The 25,748-nt window shown below is 35.7% G+C and overlaps 1 protein-coding gene across 1 annotated transcript; it reads left to right on the forward strand.

Moving 5' to 3' along the window:
* Positions 1-23,684: 23,684 nt before the first annotated feature.
* C14H8orf48 (chromosome 14 C8orf48 homolog) lies at positions 23,685-24,836 on the forward strand. Its single transcript, XM_026382717.2, has one exon. The coding sequence runs from the start codon at positions 23,709-23,711 to the stop codon at positions 24,513-24,515; it is 807 nt and encodes a 268-aa protein (XP_026238502.2). The 5' UTR covers positions 23,685-23,708; the 3' UTR covers positions 24,516-24,836.
* The last annotated feature ends 912 nt before the right edge of the window (positions 24,837-25,748 follow it).

A 25,748-nucleotide genomic window follows, 5' to 3' on the forward strand; every position in this document is an offset into this window, starting at 1 on the left:
TTCTGATTGAGTTGTAAGATCTCGAATATATTCTGGATATAAGTCCTTTTTTAGTATTTATTTAAAAAATATTTTCTCCCAGCCTGTGGCTTTCCTTTAATTTTCTTCAAGTCTTTTTTGAGGGTACAAGTGTTTTTAATTATGATGAATTTCAATTAACTAATGTTTTTCTTATTTGGTTTGGAATTTTTCTGTACTCTAATAAATGTTTTTCTAACATCACAAACATTTTTTCCTGTTTCCTTTTAGAAGTCTTATGTTTTAGTTCTTAAATTTAGATCAATGAGTATGATATATTTAAACATAATTATTGTATATGGTGTGAAGTAAGAGCCCCAATTTATTTGTATATGCATATACACTTTTCCAGAACAGTTGTTGAAAGGATAGTTTTTTTTGTCAACTGAACTGCCTTTGCATGTTTGTTGATATTAAATTAACCGTTTATATTCATGTGTTTCTGGATTCTCTCTCCTGTTAGTGCATGGATATGTTTTTGGGGTTGGGGATGTAGCTCAGTGGTAGAAAGCTTGCTCAGCATGTATGAAGCCTTGGGTTCAATCCCCAGCACTGTCACAAAAAGAAAAAGAGCCTGCATAGCCTTCAGCAACACCACAATGTCTTGACTAGTGTGACTTATTCGTAACAAGTCTATGTATTTTTCAAAAATTGTTTTAACTCATCTAGTTAAAATTTGAATTTCCACATGTTTTAAAAGCAGCATATCAGTTTCTGCAAAAGAAAATATTTTGGGTTTTGATTGGGATTGAGGTGAATATGAAGATCAAAATTATCTATGACAATATATCTCTACATAAAAATATACCTCAGCACCACTGATCTTCTGCTCAATAAATGAGGTATCTCTCTAAGTTTATTTAGGGCTTCTTAAACATTCAGTAATGTTTGTTAATTTTCAGTTTGTAAGTTTTGCATAACTTTTGTTAAACTCATCCATAAATATCTATATTTTGAGTGTTGATCTTAGTAGCTTCAAATGTTTGTTGCTAATCTACAGAAATAAAATTGTTTTTTGTGTATTGATATTGTAATTTGAGATGTGAGTAAATCAGTTATCTGTTTTAACAACATTTTTGTTGATTCCTACTTAATTATGTTGTCTATTAATAAAGATACTTTTATTTTAATTGAAATAAATATTGCTATATTTGTCCATGAAATTGTGACACGGCTTTTCTTTTTTTCTGTTCTTATCACAAATTACATTGATTGATTTTACTAATCATACACTAGCTTGATGTGTGGATAAAATCTACTTGGCAATAATAATTTTATTCTCTCTCTCTCTCTCTCTCTCTCTCTCTCTCTCTCACACACACACACACACACACACACACACACAAATAGGAAATAACTTACTAGTTTCATCATTCAACTAACAAACCCAACAAATTACAATCCAGAGGCCAAATAAAAGTCTTGAAACAGCCAAAATGGCATTTTTAATCAGTAATTTCCTCTTGTTATTATTCATGGTCTTATTACTTTAGTTAAAAAGTATAAATACATTAATGGTATACCATATATTACACACACACACACACACACACACACACGGATAGTATCTTTATTTGTGCCAAGTTTGGCTCTCTGTACATATCCAAATGGTTCTGTGATTGCCATGTACTGTACATAGTAGATTAAATGCAGTACTTTGGCACGAGAAAACAAACCTTAGTAATAGGTGCAGAGATGGGAGGATCTGAAAGCAGACAGTATGAAGAAAGAGATTACAAAAAACAGACAAAAGAACTGAAAACTATAGCAGCTGGGGCTACTCAGCAGTTGCATAGTATTGTGTATGATTCATGCTCCTGAGAATAATCACAGAATTTTAGCACAAACAGTCTATGTTCAAGATGGTGAAATCGTCATTAAGAACAAATTCAGTCTGATCAGTATATTCTGTTTAACAAGGCAAGGAAATATACAATTCATTTCAAAATTCGTCCATTAATAGAGTTAAAAATATTTGGGGTAAAATTCATTTCTTTTGGGACATTTACTTGGACTACGCATTTCAAACTTTGTTCAATAATGCTGCTTCAGTGCAGAACTTGATACATCCATGAACAAGTTACCATCTAAGAGCCACAGAGTAAGTGCACTGCCACCTTCAGGGGGTGCTGTAAACAGCACAGGCTTTGAGCCTCTTGGCACCCCTGGAGTTGTGTGGTACTGCAGCCCTGTGCACAGGGCTGGCATTTTCTTTGCTCACATCATATCCTCACTGCTGGAATGGTACCTGGCACATAGGAGGCTCCTTATAAAATTTTGTTTCAGCTGGGCCTGGTGGTGCACGCCTGTAATCCCAGCGGTTCAGGAGGCTGAGTCAGGAGGATCCCGAGTTAAAGCAAGCCTTGGCTATTGCGAGGTGCTAAGTGAGATCTTGTGAGACCCTGTCTCTAAATAAAATACAAAATAGGGCTGGGGATGTGGCTCAGTGGTCGAGTGCCGCTGAGTTCAATCTCTGGTACCAAAACAAACAAACAAACAAAAATTGTTTTAACTATGAATGATTGCACTGAACTGCAATATTTTAGAAATAGAATATTTGAGTTCCCAGAAGAGTTAATATGGAATTTTCAGTGCTCATTTAAAAGAGGGACAAAGCTTTTATGGATGTCTTGATTAATTGGATCAGAACATTAGACTGAAAGGTAATAGGGAGATATGTGCAAGAGAGGGAACTGAGGAAGCTTCAAGTTCATGATGTCATGAAGGAAAACAGGTTTTCCCTAAGTCACCTTTGTTAGGGTTCACTTTTCTTTTGAGGTCTGAGGCAAGGCCCATATGGTTTCCTACATTCCCAGACTAGATCATGATACCTTTTATGATACAGTTTATTTATTCCCTGCTCTTAAAACTTCAGTCTATTTTAAGTTGACTCTGTGGTGCTGTTGGACTCTACTTAATATCTTTTATTCACTCTAGTTTAGTACCATAAAAATAGAGCATTTAGGCAGATACTGATAATAACAAGGCATTGAATTTGGAGTCTGGAGATTAAATTCTACATCTGGATGAACCATTCATGTTAAGATAAGTGACATCATATTTGGAAAAAAAATTCCTATTTCCTTAATATCTTTTGCTGTCTATGAGGTTAAAAAATAACCTTCAGAATTATTACATTATTCTAAAGGTTTTCTGAAACTATTTTTGACTTTATAAGAGATAAGAGAGCAATTAAGCCATGGAGAATTCAGCATCTGCATATTTTAAGATATGTAAAACATTCCACACCCTATCAAACACATTAAAAATGAACCATTTTTGCAACTTGGAATTTTTTAATTGTTTAAGGGCACAGTGGGACACTAGCCAAGCTCAATAGTTCACAAGTCATTAGATGTGTGCAGTGGCTTCCAAGATATGCTAAAGCAAATGAGGAAGGGGATTAAGAAAACAATCTTTTGTGGTATCTTAGAACTCTTATCTATTATGAAGTCAAAAATAGTTTCAAAAATCCTGCAAAGGATGCACTATTTATAGGACCCATGGTCAGCTCATCAGATGTAATGGTTTTCTCATATTGGTCATTAATCTTTGTTTCAGCAATAATCACCGGCCATCATAAATTCTAAATACCCATGGAATTTCATGGTCTGAAATTATTCTGCAACTTGATGCCCAAACATTAAAAATAGACCAAGAATTTGAGAATTTATTTTCTTTTAATCAGTTGCAATGTAAAATGTTTATGAATCTCAGTCTTGAAAAACTATTTTAATATGATGGAATAGTTTGGAACCCTTTAAAAAGCAATAATAGGCTTATATTACATCCTTTATATTGGACTAAACAGAGAAATATTTTAGAAATCATATTTAGCTGCAGAGTTTTACAAGATTATATTTAAGGTGCAGCTTGAAATCACCTTCCAGATGTCTCATTTATAGGATACGACTGCTTGGCCCATGAATCACAGCCTGTCATTCTGCTCCTCATTGAACTTTCATGTAAACTAAGAAAATACCAGAGCCCTTGGCTCTCCTGGGTCTTTTATTATAGGATCCACTCAGTCTATACTGCTTTTTGATAATGAAAGGCAGCATTAGAAGTTAGGCTGTGTATACAACAGGGTTGACATCTTAGTAATTGGTCTTAATCACTCTGGGGTATTATATCCCAGATTCAGGCTTCTTTCCATTTTCCATACTTTATTCATCAATCTTGACTTCTGTCATAACTTGGCAAGAGTCTCTAGGATGCTGTCTCTTGTTAAACAATTCTACATTTCCTGAAATAGACACCCTATGTTTCCTAAAGTGAAGAAGTCTTTGGAGAAATTTCTCCTTAAATTGAGTTGTATATAAATAATACACTTTCAAGCTAATTACTATCATGTGATAAATATCTATAACATATAATTCCTTAAAATCTTTGATGAATCAACTACTTTTATTGCTTGTGACTGCCCCAATTAAATCATAAGGAAAATTTCACAGTATATGATGGAAATCTGCTGATATAAGGAAAGTATTACATTGCATCATAAGCAGTTTAATTTGTTGATAAAATAGAATTTTCAATTTAGAACTTATGATGAACAACTAACAGATTTTTATAAGCTACTGGAAATTCTTAGCAATTATTATTGGTCAACTGATCTTTCTAGGGCTTTATGAATACCACCATAAACCTTCAGCATTCTGTGAAATGACCTTGACACAGACTTGTGTGAGCAGAGCTCTCTTGTCATGGATTCAAAGCCAAGAGAGCTAAGTGCATCACAAATCACGTTTAATACATTTATTAAGGACAAAAAGAGTGTCTTTGTTATTAATACAGCAGAACCTGTGACCATAGGTCACTGTCTTGACTAATGCTCTTCAGTCTCCAAGAAAATGTTTCTCTACATTTTGTGTTCTGTGCCCTCAACAGAAAGGTAAGTACATCCTATTGCTCTAGATGTTGTAAAAGTTTAGGGGTTTGCCCCTCTTGGCAACAGAAACAGACATGCATGGTGCATTAAGTTGGAAAACACCACATATTCTATCTTTACACTGCTGTGTCAATGCCACCTTCACATATCTGATTCTTCCTCTATTCCATCTCTTCTCCTAGCACCTGCTTTTATAGGAACTTTGCCAACGTATGTTGAAATGCATGCCATTTCTGAAAACACCTTTATGTTTTCTCCGTTTTGCATGTTTCCTTTATTGGATAGTCTGGAGTGTGAAATTTCTTCATTTTCAAGACCATTCAAATGTTGGGAATTCTTTAACTTTTTCTTAGGCACCCTATTATTCTATATAGATCAAGCCAAAAGTAGACTTAAAATGTTTTGTAATTCTCTGTATATGACAGATTACTCTTTTAAAATCTATGTTATTTGAGAGCAAGAATTTGTTGTGGTGAGGAATAAATGATATATCTATCTCTATGCACATTAATTCCTGGCATCTATATTTGCTGTTTTTAGTAGTTCTTTATGTTAACAGGACTATGCCCCCTGCTGCCTCACTTTCCACCTCACTAGGTTAACATTCTGTGCCCGATATTGTACTATAAAACTGACTAATATTTGGCCTTCCCTCTATATATTTCATTCCTTCCTGTGTATCACACATTTAATATTAAATTGAACAATGAATTAGTTTCAAGAGGGAGACTAAACGGAATTAGAGAAATTAGCTGTGTGTATGGAATATTAAAGTAAGTATAGGGATGATAAATAACAATGAAGTATTTTTAAAAGAAATAAATAATGCCACAAGGAATATAAAGTATTCGAGATAATAAATGAAAGGATATTTGAGACTTAGATGTCCTCAAGGAGTTCTTCATCTAAAAATGGTAGGAATTGCTGAATGAATGGATCCTTCTCCACCCGCAGTCCCTTTACTGGTGTTCCATGAGATTTTCATCTGCCTCACGTGACCTGTCAAGACCTCATTTGCAAACTCTATGTGCCTTGCTTATACATTATTCAAGATGGGAACGCTCAATTAAAACCGAATTATTATTGTGATTCCCCAGGCATATAATAGGAGCTTAACAAACACTTTCAAATATTTGTCTTAAATACAATAATGAAACAATTAAATCATGCACAAATATTACTACTTTTGGAAAAAGAAGTTTTAAATAAAAAATGTAATGAATTTTCAATTTTTGCTATTCTTACACTGGTCATCTCTCCTATGGATTTGATAATACGCTGACGTTGTGTCCTAAGAGCACATCTCTTGGTAGCATAGACAACAGGTCTGTATAACACGCCAATAAACTGCAAGTTAACCAGTTAAACAACACGCTCTAGTTATGTGAAACTGGCATTATTGCTGATTCAAATTTAGCTGAATCATGGGGAAGATCTCTTATATTTCTATCAAGAGAAATTCTCATTTTAGAAAATACTTCTCTGGACTTCAGGAAAAAAAAATAAGCATATTTTCAGTGGGAGAACAATTATAATAACTGAATTTCCTGGACAGGACTTTTCTCTCTTTTATCCTTTCTCTCCACCATCAACATTTATAAAATATAAAATATTTATCTTATTTTTGAATGTTTCCCTTTCATTAAATTTAGCTACAATTGACCAACTACATTAAAAGTCAGGAGTCTCCACCTATAAAGATAACTTGCTTTCTAACTCTAGGGACGGCAAAAATTAGCAGTAAAAGCACAGGAAGGAAATAACATTTTAAGTAGAAATTACTTTAAGTCAGATTTCTAAAATAGTTAGAAGGCAGTATTCACTGTTGAGCGATCAGTTTTAGTGAGGTGATAAGTCTATGAGTAATAGGAGAAAACACCAAGGGGCAGGTGAAATAATTGTATTACATGCAACTCAATATTTTTTTTAAAGTCTTTTTTTCTTTAGGATCTCATTATTCTGTGGAAAGTTCCAAACTGAATTAGGAAAGCAATTCCATTTGAGTTGAAAATTGTTTCAAAACACTCTGTAAAACATTAGATGAGGTAAGCAAATGTAACTGCTTCAACTCTATACTTAGAGTTCCACCATCTGTGCTTCTACATTTCCATGAAATATCCCAGTGAAATCACACAGAAACATTGCCATGGAACTAGCACACATAACTCATGTATATGACACAACTAGTCCAAAAAAAGGTTGATACATTAAACAGCAGAGGAATTAAAATTTTAAACCATGTTAAAGGATGTGGTAGAAAAACATCTGGAAAAGAACAGGTTGATTGAAATAGGCCTGTGTGGTTTCAGGAATGGAAGGTCATACTAAACTAATCTCCAAAAGAACTCCAAGGGTATTTCTGCCAAAATAAACAAAGGCAATTCAGGAATGGAATACTTTTGGATTCTCCAGGATCACATGAAAAGCCTGGTGCTTAAAGAGACAGTCTAGCAACCCCTTATATTTATCTCTTCCATTATTTTAACGAGCATTATATGTCTTTTCTTTAAAATACATAGGAATAGACAGAAACATGTATATTCATTTGGAAAGTAATTATTGTGCTTATGTGCCAGGAAGGTACTGAGATTGAAGAATTAAATGATGTTATCTTCATCTTAAGGTCCCCAGAGTAGAGTAAGAGACAGGCAACCTCTCTGATGATACAGTAGACTGACTTAAACCCAGAGACAGATTTTCCATGATCAACCCAAGATATTTAAAGATGATTTAAATTTTAAGATTAAAGGTGAAGATAAGGTGCATTTTTCCCAGGTGTCAGATGTTTAGAGTGCTACATAAGTCCTATCTAGTTCTGCTGGGAACTTCAGTAAGAAATAATTGAAGCTACAACATCTTATTTTACCCAGGTGAAAGAATTTTGGCAAGGCAAAGTTTTATACATTCCCACCTGTCTTAATGTCTATTTATCTACAAACTAGAATTCAGAATGAAGAGGACTGTAAATGAAGCATATGGGCATGTTTATTGGATCTCACTGGTTGATAATGAAGTTTAGATTTGCAAATAAAGATTTTATGGAAAAAGTTTTAATAAATTGAACAAGCTGAATATATAGGTTTGGTATTTTGACAAAGACATGTCCAAAGTACAGACACAATAAAAACAAACTAGAAATTCTAAGATTCATACTAATTTAATCTTGTGGTAGGAATATCAGAACTTAATGTCTGTGAGTGGATACATACAAACAATTGTTTTAAGATGGCTGTTCTACAACATGCGGCAGGAATGGAAATGCATTTATTAATTGTTAGCTTTTGAAAATATTCACAATGAAACATAAGAAAAATAAGCAAAAATATTACTACAGAAAAAATGCTTTTAAAGATTTTTATCTTGTCATATTGTTAAAATGTAAGGAAATGTGACTAAAATATGTATCCTTTTCATTTGTGAAAGTAGGAATAAATAGTATTATATATTATACATATATACGTTAAGGTTTTATTTTCTTAAGAGAAAGTCCAAAGCATGAGAGAAAATAACCATAGAGAAAACACATTAACTATTTTTAGAGTCAAATGCTAACTTTTCTAGAAAGCATTCATAGGTATTTAATTATGAATCTTTTTATTTGGTATGTTGGAAATTATTTACTTTTATGGAAAAAGCATGATGCTTTTAAGAAATTTAACTTTCTTTGGTTAACCACAGAATTAGCAATAGGAGTATTAAACTAAAAGCTTGCTACTTCAGCATACATAATATTGATGTCATTAATGCCATAGTTATCAACACCCATTGGAGTGCCTTTTTTTTTTTTTTTTGGTACTGAGGATAGAATCTAGGGTTGTTTTTCTACCACTGAGCAACATCCCCACCCCTCTTTGCTTTTTAAATTTTGAGACAGGGTCTTGCTAACTTCTTGAGGCTATCCTCAAACTTGAGATCCTCCTGCCTCAGTCTCTGGAGTTGCTGGGATTAGAGCATCTGGCTAAAAATGACTTTTTAAAGTTATTCTATTGCAAAGTTAAATATGTGTCTGTCAGCTTTTATGTACACGTGTTCCACTTTAGACATATTATCTGAGCTCCTCTCTAAACCAATCCCTCTGAGCATGTACCCCTCCACCTCAAGTCACGGAGTGTGACTGTAACTTCCTTCCTATCTATTGAACCTTCATATCTTCATGTTATTGGGTTTTTCACCTACCTACACAGGTAATGCTTTTTCTTATATTAAGTGCAATGCTCTCTCGATTTCCTTCACCCCTCCAGCTATTGCCTATTTTGTACTCTTTTATAGTAAAGTTTTTCCAAAGTTGTCCATATCCATCATCTCTATTTTCTCTCTTCTGATTGATTTTAAAGCCAATTCCCATCAGGCTTTGATCCCTACAACTTCAAAGCTACTCTTGTCAAGGTCTCCCAAATCCTACACATTAAGAAATCTAATAGTGATTTCGCAGCCCTTATCTTACTGTTGGGGCGTTTGAGACTGTTGATGGCTTCCTTCCCGTTCCTTTCTTCAGTGGGCTTTCAGGACACCCCACTCTCCCAGATTTCTTCGTGTCTCCTGCTTTTCTGTTCCTTCTCAGTGTCCTTGGCTGGCTCTTGCTGCCGTCCCCTTCCCCTGATGTTGGTACACAGGGTATCCTTCTTTCTCTTCTCATCTGTAAATACTTCTCTGGTGAACTCTGGGGGATCAGTGGCTTAAAATAACCATCCATATCTTCATGACTTTTCAGACCTCTGCATTGCCAGCCAGATTGCTCCCTGTGGTATCCAGGCGAGTCTACTAGAATATCCTTTGTCCAAAGGCTCCTCAGAGTTAGCATTTCCAAACACTGCCCTTCTGGTCTTGCCCAACAATTGCCTTCCTGATGTCTTTTCTGTTCTATTTTTTAAAAATATTTTAAATCTTTTTAGTTGTGTATCGACTCAATGCCCTTATTTGTTTTTATGTGGTGCTAGGATCGAACCCAGTGCCTCACACTTGCAAGACAAGTACTCTACCACTGAGCTACAATTCCAACCCCTCTATTTCTATGAATTCTTCCAGTTTCTGCTCTGTAACTCTTTTTTTACTCACACCTTGTTTCCCTTCCATTAAGACATCCTTAAACATCAAACTTCAAATATTTCCAAAATCTAGCCAGTTCCTACCACTTCCACTGTTAGAACTGTGGTTCAAGTAACTATCATCTCCTGCCTGGAGTCTGGCTTCTTTCTTGTCCCACTGAAAACCTACAAGGCCCCACCTGATTGGGTTTCACCAACTCTCTGCTACAATCTCTAATTCCTTCCATCTTCTCCAGTCCTCAGAGCATCTTTCTTGGCCTCTAGACATGCCAGACATGTGCTCGGGGAGGACTTTTGCTGTTGCAGTTCTCTCCATTTAGGGCTCTTTTCCCGCAGGGAATGACCCTGTGGCTCATTCCCTCACCTATTTGACAGCTTTGTTCAAATGTCACCTCTTCAGAGAGGCCCTCCCTGACCCCTGTATTTAAATTCCAGGATCCCTCAGCATTCTTTTGGGCAAATGGTTCCTTTCTTTCACACACTACCTTCTAATGTGATTTACTTATTTATTATGCTTATCGTCTGGCCACACAGTAGAAGGTTAGCTCCCGAGGAAAGGCTTTCTTAACTATTATTTGTTATGGCGTCTCATATGCTGGGAAAGAAGCAAAATAGACTGAGCATATTTGAAGAAGAGAGACAGAGTAGAACAAAATTGGGTCTGGATGAAGAGGTGGCTTTAATTTTATTATTTGTAATTTTTTTCTTTGTTTTTTTTTTTTTAGTAAGAAAGGACCTGATGACAATAGGAGTTTTTTCTTTGTTGCATATTAATGGTGGGTATGTGAGTGTTAGTCCTATTTTTCCTCTGGCCTTTCTGAAAGTTTAGAATAATTTATAATGTTTAAAATAAAGCAGTTAGAAAGAGAGCAGCAAGTCAGGTGACTGTAGTTCTCAATGACAGGAGCAGAGATGAGGAGAGGGATGGGTGGCCAGAGGAGGAGAAAAAAGGACAGTAGCCAGGAGGAAATGGATGCGGCTCCCCCATGCCCTAGGGCTGTGGTGCCCCTAAAATCTCAGCACACAGAGGATCACGAGGGACATATGTTGTGCTTCAAATTTCAATTCAGTTGCTCTGGATGTGGCTGTGAGTTCAGCCTTCCAAAGGACCCCCAGGTGATGCAAATCCTATCTCTTTTGCAATGTTGGTAACAGAGGCATAGAGTGTGGGATCTTTACCTTAGCCAAACCCTGGAATCACCTGGAAAAACCTAGAATATACTCATGTCTGGGTCTAACTCCCAATGATTCTAATTTCATTGGTTTTGTGTGTTATCTGGCTACTGACATTTCAGGCACAGATTCTAGTATTCAACAACATTTGAATTCCACATCAGGGGTCCCAAACTTTCCTGCTGGGCCAGCTTTCCTGGGGACCATGTGATGCCTGCTTCTTGCAATCTCCCTCTGGGGGAATTTTGCGCAAAGGTCACTGAGATGCACCAATTGCTGCTGCTCAAGGCCAGCTACATGCCAGGGATTGAGACCCAGTGCAAACACAGACTAGATGCCCTAAAAGACTGTTCTTTCAAGGACCTCCTTATCGTGACAAGCAACACAAACGTGGGGAAAGCTGACTTCCAAGCAGGACACTGTCAGAGGAGCTGCTTAGTTGTCAGAGGTGTTGCTCGATTATGAAATCATTTGATTTTTTTTTTTACTATTTTCATAATTTACTAACACTATGGTATGTTAGCAAAGATACATGATTTATTAGGGATCAAAACAGTCTTTTTCTAGCTCTGGGGGTGCTTACAGTCTACCAGTTTTGACAAATATTAGGCCCTGTATTACACAAGTGTGAATTTACTTATGATGTGGTGGTTGCTATAGGCTCTTGGTGCCAAGAGCATGAAGATCAGGAATCTGTGTTTATGTCTTTTTGAAGAAGCAACAGATCAGCTGAGACTCAAATGGTGAGAAATCAGAAGGGAGAAATGGGCAGATGGCAGGAACAGCTGCTGTGGAATTCTGAATGGATTCTGCTTCTCAGGGGAACCTTCAGTGGCTTAAAAAATGTTCCCTCTCCTTCTTCCTCCAGTATGTTTACATGAAGCCTTTACTAACAGTGCTCAATGAAATAGCTCACTTTTTGTGTGTGTGTGTGGAAAAAGGTAACTCACACCAGATAATAGGGTTCAACAAGACACACTGCTGCCAACACATGTGGCCGGACAAGGTCAAGGCCTGAGTCATGCTTCATCCTAGCAGCTGTGGGATGATCATTTGGAAAGGAGTCAAAGTGGGAGAAAGGACAAAGGAAGTGAAGGATGTGAGGAGACTCCAGAGGCTGTGGGGTCACCTGGAAGGCAGGATTGTTGGACCCAGTGGGAAATGGTGGTGTCCTGTGCTAAAAGCAGGCTGTCTGTAGCGCTGTACTGATGGTACTTTGTATGGGTGTGGGTGGCAAGGCAGAAGAAGGAGCTATGGGTGACTCCCAGAATTCGGACACCTTGGCTCCTTAATGGGTTTCTATTCTATTCTGTGAATTTCTAAACTCAAAACTGCAAATTATTTTTAACCATAACCCAATTCCCCAGTTTCTACTATTGTTTGATTAGAGCTTCTACAGCATAGGTACTTTTATATACTTACATAGGGAAAAGTATAGAAAATCAAATTACTTTTAAAAGCTCCAGATATTTACTATTTTTCATGGGAAGTGAAATCCTTTTTTTTTTTTTTTAATACTAGAACTTGAATGTAGGGGTGCTTTACCTCTGAGCTATATCCCCAGTTCTATTTATTTAAAAAAAAAAATTTGAGATAGGTCTCACTAAATTGCTTAGGGCCTCACTAAGTTGCCAAGTCTGGCCTGGACATTGATCCTCCTGCCTTAGCCTCCCGAGTCACTGGGATTATAGTCCAGTGTCACAACACCTGGCTGATGGGAAATGGAATGCTATCAAGGGGAATGAATTAAGGTGCTTGACTCTCCTTTCAACATTATTTTCCTTTGGGAGTCTTAAAACATGATGTTCATGTAACAACAGGCCATGAAGAACCAACTGAGGATTTACTATGCATTGTGGATACCATAGTATGTGTCGGGGGCTGGGTAGGCACACTAAATAGACAAGAAAACAGTAAAAAGAAAACAAGAACCCTAAAAGTCAAGTCAATATGAGAATTTGGAACTCAGACATAAATTGACCAATCTTTTGACCAAATAATGTGACTATCTCCCATGGAACTTGTCTTTATTTGGATTAACCCCTTTTTTCAGATATATCTATTAGTTAAAAAAAAAAAAAAAAGATGTTTGGCTAGATATCCTTCCTGTGAAATAGTAAAAAATTTTAAAATATTCTGCAGGGGGGAAATATGAAAGAAATAAGGACTGCAAATGATCTTTTTAACAGATTGGTTTAAAACATATTTGTAGTTTTCAATTGCCACTCCAAACATCTCCCATTTCAAAGTTAATTTTTGTCATTAACATATTTCTTGAATGATATGGAATAACAACCCCCAGGGAGAAAGGATGGGTCCTGTGGGGAGAAGGCAAACGAGGGGCTCTGGGCTGTGGACTTTCATCCTAGTATGAATGGGTTTCGAGGTTTTACAACTGTCTTCCTGATTTAGGCTTTGAACCTTCACTAGTTTCCTGACCGCCCAAGTCTCTAATTTTAAATCACACTAAACATTCTACTATGATTAACTCTCATTAAAACCTATAAAAACAAACCCCTCTTGAAACCAGTTGCCATTTTTTTCCCTGAAAATATCCCATTCCACCACTGCATAATAAAGACAGCTTGCTGATCTGTGAAGGTCTGCTCCCATTTCAGTTATTTTTGCTTATACTTCTAAACAACACAACAGAATTGGGTAAGGAATGGGGAAGAGGGATGACATTATATTTTAGGATTTTTCATTAGAACCCAATAGTTTCCTTTTTTTAGAAATACTATAAAAACACATGAATATATGGTATGAAGAGTTGATTCAGAAGCTAGCAAATATATTAAAAGACGCAAATACATTAATACTACTATTAATATTATAGTTTTACGAACATATTATGATCCTATTACATTTATTTTGACAAAAACTAAAATTATGATTATATTATTACAGATTATGGTTACATTATCACTAACGGTATTTTCCTTAATCCAGGATTCAAAAATTGGATAGAAACAAATTTTTGCCTTAAAATCTGGAAAAAAGGAACAAAGCAAAATAAGTTCAGTGTAGGAACATTTATTTGTACTTAAAGAGTTTAACAAGTTTAAAACATTTTCATTTTAGCAAAAGAAAGGATGGAATTTTGCCTCTGCTAAATAGAATGAAGGCTTCCTTTGTGAGATCCACTTTTCTGGCATTTAAATTATATTGACTTAAAGATTTGATAGTTGCACTAAAATATAGGAATCAAAAAAGGAGAATACAAAGATGATAGAAATGTTGAGATGATAGGGCTCAGTGAGATCATAGGTTTTAATCACTTGTTTTTTTTTTTTTCAATTTGAGGAAGTAACTTTTATGTTTTTAGTTATCTGCTGTTCAAAAAATTTTCACATATGCAAGTTTATTAATGTTTTGGGGAAATGTTAGAGTGCAGTAGAAAAGAAATATGAAACCAAGGAATCAGAAGGGTACGACACTTATTAAAGATTAAATAACTCATTTGAAGCAGCCAATATGCATTGGTATAAATGTTAATGACCCCACCCTCGCTACCATCAAAATTCATATATTGAAGATTTGCCCTTATGGTGATGTGCCGCAGTCTGGCTGGGCACAAATCACGAGCCACTGAAGCAAGAACAGACTTTATATTTTTACTGCAAGAAAAAAACCTCACACACGCTCCTGGGGAATCCTCCCGAAAGCCACGAGGCTCCTGCAGGAACTCCCCGCTGGAAATCTCTCCCCGGAAAATCCCTCCTCCTGCACTTCGCCAACCAATGGGAACTCCCGGGGAATCCCCGTGAGAACTAAAAATAGCGCGAGAACTCAAAAATAGCGCTAGAACTCAAAAGTAGCGGCAGAGGCGGATATTAACGCCTTGCCTGTCAATCAATACTGTTGGCAAAATGCCAGGGGCCATACAGACTCGGCTGTGGCTCTCAGCAGTGATGATATTAAGTTATGGGACCTTTTGGAAGAGTTTATGCTATAAGGTCAGAGCCCTCATGATTGGGATTAATGCCCTTATACAAAAGCCCCGGGGGAGCTGCCTTGCCTCTTGCACCATATGAGGGCCCAGAAAGAATCAGGCACCATCTATAAAACAGAAAGTGAAACCTCACTAGACATCAAATCTGCTGGAACCTTCATCATGGACACTCCACCCTCCAGAACTATGAGAAATAAATAATAAATTAATGTTCCTTGTAAGTTTAAAGTATTTTTTAGAGCATCTCAAATTCATTAAGATACCATAATAGAAGAATCTCTGTATTCAGGTCTCCTATTCCATGATAATGGTGACTAAGCAGGTACCATGTTGAGACCAGCCTCAGCAACTTAGTAAGGCCCTATCTCAAAATTAGAAATAAAAAGGACTGGGAACATGCCTCAGTGGTTCTGAATTTTACCAGAGCCTCAGGTGGAGACATGGGAAATCATTGCTCAATGCCTAAAATGCCTTGAAGATCCTGAAATAGTTCAGTCAAAATATCTGAAAATAAAATCAGTAAAAGTTTTTATTTTTTTTGTATGATCTCACTTGAGACTCAACACAACTCCAAACATGGGTGCTGCTGCCTCTTGTTACTGAAAATGAAGGATCCGATACAACTCAGGTTGGAGGAGGGAGTTCATAATATACTTTTGAATTTAAAGATCATGAGGAACTTTTAAAATATTTTGAATTTGTGTTTAGATTAGCTGATGCCTATATTTTAGAGAGCTCTATGATAATGACTATGGATTGTTCTTTAGGCCAAAGCATGCATTGGACACATTATCTAATGGTAGTTGAGGAAATGCGTAATCACATGATACAGCATGATAAATAATATCCAAAAAACCATAACGAGTGGGTCACATTTAATACTTCCCAGTTACATTGAGGATTATAAAGTGTAATTAATTTTGGCCATTTGATGCTGCTTTCTTCATCCGGGATAAATTGTCTTGGTGTCCCTTTTGGTTATAATGCCACCTGTATCATTATATTTGGTATGTAGGAGTGCCTTCAAGAGGGCCAATGGCTTTTACTCCAAGCACGTTAAGTGTTCTCAAAATTACAAGTTCTTGGTTTTTCTGTTTGTTTGTTTGTTAGTTTTTTGCGGGGATGCTGTGATGTAAAAGAGACAGACAAAACAATCTTACAAAATAGCAGAAGTTGGTTTAATGACTTAGTGCTGTACTTCTTTGCAGAAGGGCCTAACAAGTTTTGTGTGTGAAATCCAGCCACTGAAAGGACAAGAAATGGCCTCTGCTAGCCAGAACAAAGGCTAACATTGTGAGATTTTGCTGGCATGATACAGAGGTTTCAAATAGGAGTTCTGGTCAGAGCGATATAAAGGAAGTGCTTCATTAGCTATCATAGTGCACACCTCTCAGGCTTGTACCACATGGCAGCGGGTAGCAAGGGCAGGGACGCAAAGAATGAGCTATTCACTTGGGTTTCATAGTCTTGCTCTGTTTCAGCCTTTTGAGTTGACAGCTTTCAAGTTAAGCATGGAAGCCTCTAAAGAAACAGTCTTACATTCTTCAGTGATATAGTTTGTTTTGGAAAATGCCTATCTCAAATAAGGAGATAAAATAAGTTTAGCCCATGATCTCGATTTATTGCGTTAGCTGTCTTCCCAGAGCATGCTAACTATTTTTATGATTACTTTGAACATGTTTGTAAAATATTTTTACAGAGTCTTCCTAAACAAAATTATTTAGTTGCTATGTCATTCAGTCCTCTGCAATCATATGAATATTCATTTTACAGTGAAAGCTGACTTCATAGAAAAAATATGGTAAAATTCTGTACAAGATATTGAGTAGTAGAAAAATAATTCTGCATGGTAGTTTTCAGGAAAACCACTGTGAATTCCAACTCCATCATCTATAGCCACAGGTTCCTGTACCTTGTCCCAAACTTGAAACTACATAACTCAAATTCAAATCAATGGCGATATTTCTGGATTCATTTTATATATTTTCAGCCCTTTAAAGGGAATTACATTCTATTTAGATTCATTTTACATTATTTCCTAAATTCCACTAATATTGCCCAAAGGCTCAGACACCTAAATGCCTAAAATTGCATAATAAAGTTGAAAGTCTTTCTGAATTTTAACTACAATGAAGAGGAAGTAAATAAGGCAGATGTGTATTTAGGCCAGTGACAGAATACTTAGACATTATGTTTTCATCACACTATTTTAAAAGTAGCAAAAGCATCATACAAGTCAAATTCATATATGACATTACTTGTCATTAAAATGCATTGATACCCTTAAATAACTGAGCAATGTATGACTTACATTGTGAATTTTGAGACCAGCCTCAGCAACTTAGTAAGGCCCTATCTCAAAATTAGAAATAAAAAGGGCTGAGAACATGCCTCAGTGGTTCTGAATTTTACCAGATCCTCAGGTGGAGAGATGGGAAATCATTGCTCAATGCCTAAAATGCCTTAAAAATCCTGAAATAGTTCAGTCAAAATATCTGAAAATAAAATCAGCAAAAGTTTTTATTTTTACTTATTTTAAAATAAAAATAATGCCTTCTTAAAATAATTTGTTTTTTAAGACTTCAGGTATGACCATAGAGTTACACACAAAGCCCCCCATGAACCTTCATCTAAGACAGAGGTGATTTTTAATTAATGGTAGATTCCTATATTTAACAATTCTGTTTTACTCACTCAACAAATCACTAGTAGTTTTATGCTAAAATTTACTCCCAAAATGGACTGTTTAATTAACATTTTACCTGGTTTCCACAGAATTGTATCCACTACCCAAACTAAATTCTTATGATGCAGTTCTAATTGCTAGTATCTTGGAATGTGACCTTATTTGTTAGATAAGGACTTTCTAAAGACAATCAAGTTAAAATGAGATAATTACCATGGACCTTAATCTAATATGACCAACATTCTTAAGAAAAGGGGATTCAGACATAGAGACAGGCATGGAGGAAAAACAACATGCGGAAATAACCATGGGGAAGCTACAAATCAAGAAGATCATTTTCTCAGAGCTATCAAAAGGAACCAAACTTGCTAATTTCTTAATTTCTTGGTAAGTCCCTTAAAAAGAGATAACTAAAATTATGATCATTTTACTTTATTTTATTTTTTGGTACTGGGGATGTAACCCAAGGGTGCTTTACCACTGAGTTACAGTCCCATCCCCAGCCCTTTTAATTTTTTGAAACAGGGTCTCACTAAGTTGCTTAGGATCTTCTATATTGCTGAGGCTGGCCTCCAACTTGGGATCCTTGTCTCAGCCTCCTGAAACACTGGGCTTACGGTTGTACATCATTGTGCCCAACTTCATTTTTTTTTTTTTAAATTCTAAAACATATGTTTGTTAAAATCCAGACATCCAGAATATGTCTAGGCTCTAACTCACAAAACTTTTTTAATAACTATTGTAACCTTTTCAACAGTTACATAAAAATCACATGTGTCTATAATTATTTAGGAAAAAAAACTGGGTAAATCTCACATATTTAAAAATTATTTACAAATGAAAACCCACTCCATTTTCAGGTTTCAATTTTATTTAACCTTATTTTTTAAACATGAAAATCTGAGCTGGGCATGGTGGCTCACGCCCATTATTCCAGCAATTTGGGAAGCGAGGCAGGAGGATCGCAAGTTTGAGACCAGCCTCAGCAACTTAGTAAAGCCCTATCTCAAAATTAGAAATAAAAAGGGCTGGGAACATGCCTCAGTGGTTAAGCACCCCTGGGTTCTATCCCCAGTACAAATAAATAAATATATTAAATATATAAAATAAGAAGGAGAACCTGGGTAAAATGAATGATACTCTGGAAATGTTTAAAGAACATAGGTGGAAGCTTTATTTAATATATATTTTTAATTTTTTTAGTTGTAGATGGACACAATAGCTTTATTTTATTTGTCTATTTTTATATGGTGCTGGGGATCAAACTCAGTGCCTCATGCATGCTAGGCAAGTGCTCTGCCCACTGAGCCACAACCCTGGCCCCTATTTAATATTTTTAACTGGAGAGCTTTTTCTTTGTTTACTTGTGAATTTCTTCAATATTCTAGCTACTTATTTACTTTTCTACCCATCCACAGAGTTTTGCAATAATACCTTCTTATCGGACAATTTTATATAATGCAGATAATTTTGATCTCTTGTTTTTGTAAGTTCAAAACATTTCTGAAGTATGAGAAATTTTTTATATGTTTGGCAAATTGAGACAAAGAAAAATATCCATTTTTAAAAATGGTTAAGGTTATTAACTTCACTATTAGTTTATATTGTGTTGGGGGTATTTCCTGAAAAAATAAATAAGATGAAGCAATTAGAGATACAACGGGTGTAACTCCGTTGTATTGCTTAACTGAGCATGCTTCAGGTCCTGGATCCAAGTCCCAAAACAAGCCAAAAATGTTTAGGAATTATAAAGGAGTGGTTTTCTTAACTACAGATAACATGATTGTATATCTGAAAAACCACAGGGGGAAAAATCATTGAAAAAAAAATATGGGAGACATAGGTAAGTTGGGTGTGCCTGCAAAGGAGATAAAACAGGGCATGCTATATACTGATTTGATGGTGTTTACACAACTTTCACATGGTTACATGAGCCAAAATTCATAAAACTGTACACCAAGAGAAACAAGTCAATTTCAATAGGAGAATGTCTTAGAAAAAATAAAATAAAATAAAATGAAAAGTTACTACAAATAATCCAAGAACAATTAGAAGAAAGATTGATACATTTGAAAAAAATGAAAAAAAAAATCAAACTTTTGCATGGCAAAAAAATAGTAGTGTAGACCAAATAGAAAAAAAAGATGAAATAGCATTTCAAAATTATGTTACAGAAAAACAAATGATATTTTCAATATATGAAGTGCTTTAAACAAATTGACAAGAAATGCAAAAATCCTATGGAAAACTGAACAAAAGAAATGAATAAGCAGTCTACATGAAGAGAAAAAGAAATCGTGTTTGATCACGAGATCAAGAGATCAAAATTCAGATCATGATCTATGACTCCCATATTTTTTTCAATGATTTTTCCCCCTGTGGTTTTTCAGTTTCAAATTCTATTAAGCTATTTTCCACCCATTAGATGGGGGAAGAAATCCATAAATTTGATTATATATCCTGTGGATCAAGCTGTTGGGAATAGGTGCACCCCTTAGAAGAATTTAGCAATACATAGAAAACTATATATGCCTTTAATACTTTGATCTTGTAATCTCAGACTTAGGAATCATCTTGAACCTGTACTTCCAAAGACATAAAGGAAAATTTGATTTTTTATGATGGCAAAATGCCAATCAAAACAAGCAAATCAACTGTGACAAATTCCTATAAAGGAATATTATCCAGTTGTAGAGAGAAATGAGAAAGATATATACATGTTGATGTCATGTGACATCCAAAATATATTTTTAAGATAAAAATAGAGTAATGTGTAGAATATGTTAAACATATTTTTTAAAGAAAGGAGGACAGAAGTTTTTTTTATTTATATTTTCAGAAAACTAACAATCAATCTTCAAAGTAATAGTCAACTCTAAGAATCATAATGGTATGAATGAAAGACAAATGTAAAGGACCCCATCCATATAAGAGAAGCCTAATATAATAAGATTTTCCTCTCATGCACCATCTTGGGGAGGAGAGGAGGGAAGGAAAAAATTTTGTTAGTTTAATTTATCATTGACTGGGCACTTGCCACAATAAGACTGACTTACATGGGGAATGTCTGTGATATTAATTACCAGGTGAATTCTTAACATACCTGGTTATCCAAGTGGATGAGAACTTGTAAGGAAAATTACATTAATAAGAAAAAACGCAGCATATTCTTTGCACATTTAAGTTTTGTTTGCATAATTTTGCAGAAACTATTTCAAAGTTCATAGATATTTACTAATCCAAAAATAAATAATTCTGTAACAAAGTTATTGGGACACTGAAATATTGCTATTGAATTTTCTGAGGATATAAATATTTCTTCTGTTAACTCATTGATTTTTCTTTTTCTAAAAGAAGCAATAAAATGTTGAAAATATTATATTGCATTTTTTTCCTGTGAATCTTGATAAGATCTGCCTTTAGTACAGTGAGTGGGAGTGATTTGTATCAGTTTTGAATAAAAAGATTTTGAGATAAGATAGGAAGTAGTAATTCTACCTCCTTTCCCCTTAATGCTTTTCTATTTTCAACTCTCACTTGAAAGAACCAAAAAATTAATTTAAAAATTAATGTATCATGCTTGTTCATAGTTCTTTTAACAATCTCTAAGGAATATAGAATATATATTTTTTGTCAGTACAGCAAAATGGTCTGAGTTTTTCACATACACATCACTGACAATTTTTACTTACAAAAAAGACAGTAGGTGGATATCATCTTAATTTCATAGATAAAAAGAAGTAACAAGAGTTGTGGAATTTAGTAGCATCACCTTTTAAACTTTGCTCAGAGACAGAGTTGAAAAGTTAATACTATATGATTTATATAAAGAGTAATCATTTCTATGTTTAATATCCACTTTGACCTCTATCTTCATGAATATTATTGGATAATGATAGCACACTGTTGAGCTATTTTTCTTCCTTAGATAACACAGTCATTAGAGTTCTTAAACTGTCTACTGGGTCTTGCTACTTTTAAAGAAATTGATTAATTGTATAATTTACCACCCAAATTTATTGGCTCCTGGGATAAAGTTACTTTTTAGATATAAAGAGAAATTTACAACACCAGTTTTTAAAAAGGGAGATTACTCCATAATTTTAGGATATGAAAAGATAGAAATATACCATATTTGAAATATAGTTGATGTTATATGAAGAAAATGATTCTAATTAATTCTGTGTAAATATGAATATGTAAAATATTCAGAGAATGAGGGGGAGTTTTTGAAGTCAAAATGATAAAAGAAAAACTTGAGTCTTGATGGATTTCACTTGAACTACTCACAATTATCTGCACATTTTTTTTTTTTTTGTAATAGAGTTTTAACCCAGGGGTGCTTTACCACTGAGTCACATTCCCAGCTCCTTTTATTTTTTGAGACAGGGCCTCACTAAATTGCTGAGGCTGGCCTTCAACTTGCAATCCTCCCAGCTTGCGAAGCTGCTGGTATTAGACATATACTACCACAACCACTTGCACCTTCTTTTTAAAGTCTAACTATGTGATAAAATAGAATTTGAGTTGAATAAAAGAAGTTGGAATCTCCCTTAACTTTAGTATGAAGTTGGCTCAGATTTGAGAGCCGCTTTTTAAATATCCCACATTTGACAAAGTTAGTTATTTGGGAAATGTTAAATATATCTGGGTCAAAGTGAATCCCCCCACCACGCCCCCAGGGGAGGGAGAGAAGGAGAGAGAGAGAGACAAAAAGTTTATTCCAGATACTTAGACTAGGTATTTATTAAGACATAGGAAAAGTCCATCTCCAGAGTTAGCATTTTATAATTCCTGAAAATTGTTAACAAAACTACCTTTTTTTGTTTGTTGTTGTTTTAAAAAAAGATATGTCATGGGAAAAAAAATAAATTTGAAGTTTCAGGGAAGAAAAAAAAAATTAGATTTTCTTGAGCTGTTAGTTCTTACTCCACTGGACCCGAGCAAGGTAGTGTTTATTTTTTCCACATCAGTCAACTCATTCATTTCGCAGAGATCTACTGAATGGCTACAATACCTCTGCTGATTGCTGGTCATTAGACCAGCCTGCAACACTGACACGGTTTCGGCCTTATCCAAAAAAAAAAAAAAAAAAAAAAAAAAAAAAAAAAAAAAAAAAAAAAATCACACAAACACAAACTGGAAACTATAAAACTATAAGTCTGTAAAGTGTTTGGGGCAGGGGTGGGCATGAAGCCCTCCCTGCGGAAATGCCACTTGAAGGAGGAGTAATTGGTCATATAAAGAGTATTGACGTGGCAGAGGGGAACCTGCCTGCACAAAAACCCTGAGAAACTGATCTGGGAAAACCTCCAGGTACCAGAATGCTGAAGCACAGAAAGTCGTGCAAGAGGTCGCACAAAATGGTTTCAGTATTTATATAATAAACATCCTCTATAAATAGGTAATCATATAAAACAGACAGGTTTTCGCTTGGGCATTTCAGGCAGCACTTTTTGTTTTTAAAATCTGTTCATTTAGGATTTGTCCCTGTCTTTGTTAAGACTACAAAGGTGTAACCAGTGTGACGTCACTCACTCCCCGGCCCGAAGCAATGAAACTGGCAACCTTCTCCCACGACTCTTAGATTCTGTAGTTAAAACACTACGGAGGAGAAGCCAAGAGCCCGCACTTAAGTGGGAGACCCCAGCCCTCGCAGCACCGCTCGAGCGGAGGTGGAGCCTAGGACGCGGCCACTCACTGCGCATGACCAGCGCACGTTGCCAAGGCAGCGGGGAAAGGCGTCACCCGGAAGTTAGGGCCTCTGAGCTGTTGCCGCCGAGGCTAGGGCCGGTGGGCTCTTCCTTCATTAGTTCCTAGGATGATCCTGACGAAAGCAAAGCAGATGAGAAACCGATTCTGAAGCAATGTGATATCCATCTGCCCGGAAGTCTGGGGATTTAAAAAGATCAACGAGAATTGGTTCAAACCGATGTAAGTGCTATGGCTCACCTGTCTGATGAAATGGCCGGGTCCTTTACTGATGAGGTAGAGAGTTCTGATTCTCTCAGTCCCTCTGGAGGACAGCAGTCCTGGCCCAGCTCCTCTGGGACAGAATCGGATGATGGAAAACTGGCTGCAAGCTTGCAAGAACAAACCAAGCAATCAGAGCTTTCTGATTTCAAAAATAACGAAAAGAAGTTGACTCAAAAATGGATCCACTATCTCCAGGACAAAAAAACTAACTATGAACAAAACCAACCAGAGACTAAACTTCAAACAGAAATCAATGGACTGTCCGACGAGGAACTGAATGCCCTGCAGTCTTTCTGCACCACTAAGATAAACTTGATCCATCAAAGAGTGGACTCTAAAAAGAAGAGCAACAGACACAAAAAGCTGCAGTTTAGATGCGATCCAGAGCCTTCAGAAATCAATGCCTTAACATGTACTGTTCCTGATGAACTTTTAAACAGAATGTATTTTGAAAACGTGAGGACAACACTAAAACAGGTGGCATCAGCAAAGCAACACATTACTTCACAGTGTCCCAACTGTATTAGGAAAAAAGCAGAGCTGGCTCAGTCTGCCTTCCTAAAGCAAAAGAAGACTTTACTGGAGTCAGTTCTCCTCCAAGAGAAAGTAGATGAACATATTCATACCACAGACTTTCTCACCCATGTTGGAGAAGCACATCAGGGTCTTCCCAGGCTTTCAGATGACCCTAAAATAATCTGGAAAAGACTGAAAGAGAAAACTCAGACTGGATACTCCTGTTTTGAAAGGTCAGATACCAAGCAGAAGATGTAGCAAGATGGAAATAGGACTTCATTCACCTTCTTTCCTCTACCACTTCTCAAGTCTCTTACCCAATCAAACAGAAGATGGTGATTACTAATGATAACATGCGATGTGAATGTGTGTAGATATTTCTGTTGTTTTTTATTTAAGTAACTGGCATTTCTTGGAAACTAATAAGGATTTTTTATGCTATCTTTCTAGATTTGAGGACTAAGAGCTTCCCATCCAATACGTTTTTCAGATTACACAGGGAAACGTTGTAGTTGGAATAATTACAAAAACTTTTTACAACAATATAGGAGTGATATTGGTACTTTGTATTAGGTTGTTGATAGTACAGAGAGAAAGAAGTACAGAGATGTAAGAAATACTTAGGAAACAATAATTGTTTTGGTGATTAAATGATAATAGAGATTTAATAAAAGATAAATGTTAAAAGTGTTAAAAGTCTTACTGAGGTTTTGATTTGTGTACCTGTTTGATAATTAATTTCATTAAGATGGGACTACTAGAATAAAACCATGTTTGATAGAGTAATCAAGACTGTAATTACTTGCACATAAGTAGTTTGAGGTATATTTGAGGCATACACATTCAGAGTTTGAGGAAATGTTATTTATACTTGTAGTCTAGAAGAAGAGTCTAGAGATTTGAAATAAAGGGGGCAGATGGGGAAATCATTGGCATTTATTGGAAATTGAAGTCATAGATGTGGTGAGCTTCCCTGGAAGCGAAGAGAGATAAAATAAAAGCAGGGTTAGTACCAACTCCTGAGAAATACCAATAGTTAATGGCCAGGTAGAGGAGAATAAACTTGCAAAAGAGTTTAGAAAAATTACCATAGAAGGATAAAAGAAATCAGGAATGTGTAATAGCATATAAGTCAAGGAAAGAGAATGTTTCAAAAAGAATGATTGGTCTAAGCATGTTGGTGAAACAGAGAGACCACATAGAGATGATTTAGACATGTGTTGGGCACTGTTGACCTTAGCCGTAGCCATTTCACTTATAGAAATGGAATAGACAAAGTAGGTTGAGGAATAAATGTGAAATAAAGAATATGAATATAGATTACTCCTTAAAATGTTTAACTGTTGGGGAAAAAGAGAGGTGAAGCTGGAGACAGATGAAGAGTTGAGGGAAGAAAGTCATTTTGGTCATGAAGATATGAAACTTCTGTTGCTCATCCTAATTTCCACTCAGAGGAAACAATATTGCTCCCAGAGAAATATAGCATTCTGA

Source organism: Urocitellus parryii, chromosome 14 (assembly GCF_045843805.1).
Source record: "Urocitellus parryii isolate mUroPar1 chromosome 14, mUroPar1.hap1, whole genome shotgun sequence".
Classification (NCBI taxonomy): domain Eukaryota; kingdom Metazoa; phylum Chordata; class Mammalia; order Rodentia; family Sciuridae; genus Urocitellus; species Urocitellus parryii.

Coding starts and splice junctions, on each gene's coding strand:
- C14H8orf48 (XM_026382717.2), top strand. CDS start 23,709: ATGGCTCACCTGTCTGATGAAATGGCCGGGTCCTTTACTGATGAGGTA.